This window comes from Acanthaster planci, linkage group LG01 (genome assembly GCF_054643075.1).
Source record: "Acanthaster planci isolate LZ-2023a linkage group LG01, COTS_SCS, whole genome shotgun sequence".
NCBI classification, from domain to species: Eukaryota; Metazoa; Echinodermata; class Asteroidea; order Valvatida; family Acanthasteridae; genus Acanthaster; species Acanthaster planci.
The window spans coordinates 20,146,777-20,152,777 of record NC_141777.1 but is presented as its reverse complement, the minus strand read 5'-3'; the positions used below and the strand labels follow the sequence as shown (position 1 = coordinate 20,152,777).

The window sequence follows — 6,001 nt, the reverse complement described above, 5'->3', positions numbered from 1 at the left end:
CAACACGCACGCACATGGATTTAAAATGTCTGCGCCCAGGACTGCATTAGAGTTTCTTCGCATGAAGAATGAGAAGTTAGCTCTAGTTTTTTTCATATACAGCTCTACGGTTGTTACCCACATACACAGTGGGCAGGGCTTCATACATGCAGTCTCTCGGCTCCAACAAGAAATACCTCCTCACTTGCAAAGAAAAGGGTGCTGGGTCAGAAATATCCACCTGGGTTGGAGCATACGTACGGCATGCAGGCAAAGACCGTGCAATTCAACAGAAATGGATCGTAGTTCTCGCGATGTTCCGCGCCAAACGCGCATGAACCTGTGTGCGCACGCAGCGGCTTCCCACCGACGTGACAGCGTGACAGCATGCCCGCGCATCAGGTCTTCACAGTGAGCCTCGTCGTCAACGGCAGCAGTATTTGCATGACTCGAGTCACAGGTCGGTAGAACACAGAATCCTACCTTGAGTTGCAGCACGTCATTTGGAGTGCCGGAGTCCGAGACCAGAGCACTTGGTGAGCCAGGATTATTGCTGTAATAGACTCTGATCAAGCTGACTGCGTCATCATACCTAAGGACGTCAAGAAATGTTGGCCTCCATGAAAGATTTATCATCCTTGAATTTGAAGATAGTTGTTGGATGTAAATCCAGAAGTAATTCTTGACTTGCTGTAAACCTGATCCCTTTCTTTGGGGCGGTTGCCGCCGCCTTAAACGCAGAAACTTTCTTTCTTGGAATGCTAAAGCTTTAGATAATGAATCATGAATCTGAGTTACTTGTACAACGAGGTGCGCAGGATTGTGCAAAAGTCTTTTGACCTGATTCTGAAATCTGAGTCCTTTTGGAAAACATGTATTTGTATATTCCTTGTGCATGCCCATGTCGTATGTAACCAATTAACACATGCATTTCTTCTTATAAAAGCCAGCAGCCAACACCACAATGGTATTTCAGTGTACTGTACATGGGACTCAGGAAAAAGACTCAACTGCAACAGTGTCAGGTCATTTTAGTAAAAAGCGCACCGAAAAGATGTGGTCACTGAACTCTCAAATGTCCAGCGTGCCAAAGGCTAGCCAGGCACTGTAGCGAAAATCTCTTTGTCTAGATGGTTAAAAAAAGGTGACGAGGTAAAAAAAGTCACACAAACCAAGAACATCAGGGGCAATCAGGCTGTGATATCTTGTAATTTAAAAAGAGTTGGACTTTTTGAAAATAATCCCATGTCTGGGACAAGTTCATCATTAAACAATACAAGCGTCAACTCGTTAAATTAAACAAATTCTCCTGAAGTTGACAGCCAACATCTGGCCTGAAATGTGACATCAGCTGAGCTTTACTTGAAGCTCTCTAAACAGTGCAACTCTTGCGACAGCTTCGTTCTACATGTACCTTTTAGCCAGCAGGCATTTTCGAAGCAAGCCTTGGATCTGGTCTTCGTTGACCAGGTAGTTGACCAACTCGGGGAAGTGGGGAGTTGTCAGCAGGGCCTCATAGCTCGCTGTCTGCTCGATATAGTGGAATATGCAGTTCTTAATCTTTAGAAAAAAAAGGAAACTATAATCATAAACACCATGATGGGAAACTTATCTGCATTTCCTATTAGAAAAGCTTGGTCAGAATTACAGATTTTTATTCAAAATAAAAATCTCTAGTTCTGACCAAGCTAAAATAATTTAGACATTTTGGGGATGTCAACTTCATGAAAAACCAATTCAGGCCGTGGCAGATGTTTTGGGGTAGGGGATACAAATAAGGTACAGGAGAACTGGTGAAGGAGTTTCATTGATTTGTAACCAAGCTGAACAACTATGGAGCACATTCTTGGAATATGTTGATCAGTAAAGAGGAATCTGGGAAGGGACTAAGAACAAAAGCAATGTTTGGTCAGAATTGATGGAATCAATTTGAAGGTCAGAATCTGGAACTAGACTTCCTGTAGTAACTGACGGTACTTGTAGTTGTCAATTGTCAATTATAGACACCACACCTTGATAATGTGTTCACAGATCAGACAATCAACAGGTTCACTCGATTACGTAGAACTGTCATGCCAGCTTGGACATGTTCGACGTATCTGAATCGGTGTACTCAAGTGTACTGATGCTCTTCAATGACCTATTTAGAGCATGTACTGCTGAAATACTGAACTGGCTCATGGGGGGGGAACAGCATGCAGAGCACAACAAAGCAAGGAGCTTCATTTTTTTTCATCCAGTGAAAAAAATGTGACACCAGCAAATTGTGAGTGATACAGATAGTAAGTTCAAGACAAAAATTGCACTTTTATTGTGACATGCCCGTTTCTGTGAGGGAAGTTTGGAGCTGATTTGATTTCCTCCAAACTGTGCCTACCTTCCCCCAGTTTGGGACAGACTCACCTGTTCAGCTGTGGTCAGGAGCTTCTTCTCCTTCTGCATGGCCGTTATCTCATCCAGGATGGCGATGTATCGCTTCCCACCCAACAGGGCCTGCAGGAAAACAAGTTGGATGCAGTCGTTAAATTAGATCGATGATGGGGCATTAGTGAGCGGTTCCTGGAAGACGAGTCCTATGGGGGCCCCTTTTCAATGATCTTGTTTTAGTTTGCAGTAGGAGTAAACTGAGCTTGTCGTGTTGATGTACCTTTGATTTTGGCACCATGGGCAATGTAGGGTTGTGTATGATGAGTGAAATGTGTTGAGAGTTACCGCTGACTGACTTAATGCAGAGTCTTTGTCAGGACTTTTACACTAGCCTTGGTTTATTGGTGGACGGAAAAGGGGACCACGTAGGACGACATGCGTCACATGCATATTATGCTCAGGACGCATAAAATACGTGCTGTACACTTTCTGAGCATAATATGCATGTGATGCACGTCGTTCTGTGTGGTCCCCTTTTCCGTCTACCCATTTTATTAGGTTGGATCACTCTGCTGGTCTTCTTGTCGATATTGCCCAAGTGATGAATGAAACGATGGACTGTGAGTATGATCATGGTACAATGCAGCATCTTTACAGTCCTTCTGAAGCATGGGCTCTGTGCAGTGGAAGGACCACTTCAAATGCAGGAAATGACCTCATAAATTGAGTCTGGCAACAGTCTCTTGCATGTTATCCTCACTTTGATTGTTGATCCAGTTGGTACATAGATCTACCGATTGTTTTGGTCGCATATGTAGCATCGTTTTGAAGGACTCTACCTAAACTAAAAGAGATCATAAGTGTTGATTTTTGAGGGGGGAAAACTAGAGAAACCTGAGGAAAAACCCTCATGGCACAGGAGAGAACTAACCAACAAGTCTACTTACAAATGGCCCAGGCGAGGAATAGAATCCAGAACTACGGTGGTGAGAGGCAAGTGCTTTGCTAACTAGCGCTACCTATGCCACCCATTCAATATCAGTAGCAATGAGATTTTTGTCCTGGTCTGAAGGCAACCTGTTAACATTTTTACCTCAATCTGTTTATCTCTCTTTGGCTTATCGTTAATGTACATCAGACAACCCATGGCGAATGCGTACATCTCCACCTTAACAAACTGCCTGCATGGCTCCATCATGTCCAAGTCGTGAACGATGGGACATCTAGAAAGAGATAGAATATAGAATGATGTCATAAAATTTCAGGCCCCCAAATGATCAATCCATCATCTCAATTGGATCAATGTCTATGCCTTTAAGCAGAGTAGTGTACAGGCCCAGCTGGGCATACAGAAACAGGCTACAAGTTGCTGACAGACTGCGCACAAGGCAAGCTTTGTGACGGTGAAGCTGGAACTCAAAATTGATTCTAAATAAAGAATTCTGGTCCTTTTTATGTTATGGAAATCTACTGCATAATATTCACGTTAAGAAAGGTGGACTTTGGTTGTTGCAACTTTTGGCCTGGTGCCCAAGTACATTCAGACCCACTAAAACATAACTTCACGTTCAGTGTGAAACACAGTTGTGTCACTTTACTGTTTGTTACACCCGTGCAACCTTCACACTCACCAATACAAATGTAAGCTTTTTTAGACAGGTGCTAGTGCATGAAAACACTTGAGAAGTAACATTGACAACATGCCTTGTTCACATTTGTGCTTTCTTATGGCAATCAGGTGAAGAACACTCTCATACATCCCAACTCGACTCCCAATTAAAATACACTTTTAAAGAAAGTGTGATGTCTTCAGGGTATTGGCCATTTTTCCAACACTGAATTTTATTCAACTGAATCGGGGGAAAAAAACTCAAATGAAGAGACACTGTGTGAAACAGACCCACTGACCTTTGCAGTAACACTGCTGTCTGTCTGCACGCTTCCTCCTGCTCCTCGGTCAAAGGCGGGCACACTGGGGGAAATTCAAGGGGATATTGTCCATTTTGCATGATATTCTACGTTGTGGAAAAGCATCGCTACCATCTGATTATCTGGCATAAAGTGATGAAATTACACACTACACATAGATTGTATTCCTCAAAATTCTTTTGCAAGGAAAGGGCATTTAACCACTTGCAGAGAGTAATATTTTGGTAAAAGCCACACTTCAAAACAAATAAAAGCATTTTTAAGATGTATTTTTTTTTTTGCGTTGGGGAGATGTTAATTATATAACGGCTTTGCCCTTTACCCAACGTATATTAATAAGCACTGTATGCTCAGTGCTTGTCCGAGAGCTTGCGAAAAAACCTCACAAGCTTACTCGGGTGGGACTCGAACCCACGACCTCCTGCTCCTCCAAATTTCAGAGCATAGAAATACCAACAAATATTAACAAAATCTTGTTTGTTTCAGAAAGTAAATTTTCATGTTCCTATGCTGAGTATAACTATTTCTGTCACACTCAAATGTGGTAACATGAATCACATTCCTCAACCAGACCCTGACACACATAACAGGGGAGTCAGGATGATGTAGTAGTTCCTTCCTCGCCTTCCACCTCTGTGACCCGGGTTCGAATCCCACCTACATGTAGGTCACAACATGGATTGGGTTTTCAGTCCCTGCCTGACTCTGTGGGTTTTTCCTGGAATATCCATCCAGGGTTTTCCTCCCACCTCTAAAACTGAACATTTCTTTGTCTTCTTAATTAGCAGTTCATCCTGTACTTAGTGCTAAATGTGCTGTTGGAGAAACAGATATAAATAAAATAAATAGAATAACTAAAATAAACAGTTTAGCAACAAGTCCCCACTGACCAGTAGCAAACGGAGCTAGCAAGACACTCTTCCACACCCTGGGCAGACACTGCAACTGCCAAAGGTCTGGTGCATCAGCCAGTGATACCAACACATGTCTAAGATAATCCACCTAAAAAAAGAGAATTAAACAAAGGAATGAAATGATTTCTACTTTAGTTGGTGACTTAAGCTATGGTGTGAATGAAATGATTTCTACTTCAGTTGGTGACTCAAGCTGTGGTAAGAAAGAAATGATTTCTACTTTAGTTGGTGACTTAAGCTATGGTGTGAATGAAATGATTTCTACTTCAGTTGGTGACTCAAGCTGTGGTAAGAAAGAAATGATTTCTACTTGAGTTGGTGACTCAAGCTATGGTGTTAATGAAATGATTTCTACTTGAGTTGGTGACTCAAGCTATGGTGTGAATGAAATGATTTCTACTTCAGTTGGTTACTCAAGCTGTGGTGTGAATGAAATGATGTCTACTTCTGTTGGTTACTCAAGCTGTGGTGTGTGAATGAAATGATTTCTACTTCTGTTAGTGACTCAAGCTGTGGTGTGAATAAAATGATTTCTATTTCAGTTGGTGACTCAAGCTGTGGTGTTAATTTTTTTGGACTTAAAAATTTCACTTGGACAAGAAGTGATGCAGACCGAAGCTGTTTCCTCTGATTGAGGTCTACTGGAAAAAAATCACCTTGATGTTGGTAAATTTTAACGCAAGGGTGAAAAACCCCAATTGAGCCACCAAATTGGGGAAACAAAAAGGACAAATATTTCATGCATCTAATCTGGTCTTCCTATCATCCCTTGAGAAATCATACAGTTGTAATTTAACTCATGCTTTGAAGGG

General features: G+C 42.0%; 1 protein-coding gene across 1 annotated transcript in view; it reads right to left on the bottom strand.

Moving 5' to 3' along the window:
* The window catches only part of LOC110982888 (kinetochore-associated protein 1-like), a 125,446-nt gene that overhangs the window by 2,494 nt on the left and 116,951 nt on the right, over positions 1–6,001 (bottom strand). The window contains exons 55-60 of the mRNA XM_087135478.1: positions 5,166–5,277; positions 4,255–4,318; positions 3,440–3,569; positions 2,383–2,472; positions 1,394–1,539; positions 463–571 (exon numbers count right to left, since the gene is read on the bottom strand). Coding sequence (XP_086991604.1) covers positions 463–571; positions 1,394–1,539; positions 2,383–2,472; positions 3,440–3,569; positions 4,255–4,318; positions 5,166–5,277 — 651 coding nt within the window. The remainder of the gene's footprint in view (positions 1–462; positions 572–1,393; positions 1,540–2,382; positions 2,473–3,439; positions 3,570–4,254; positions 4,319–5,165; positions 5,278–6,001) is intronic.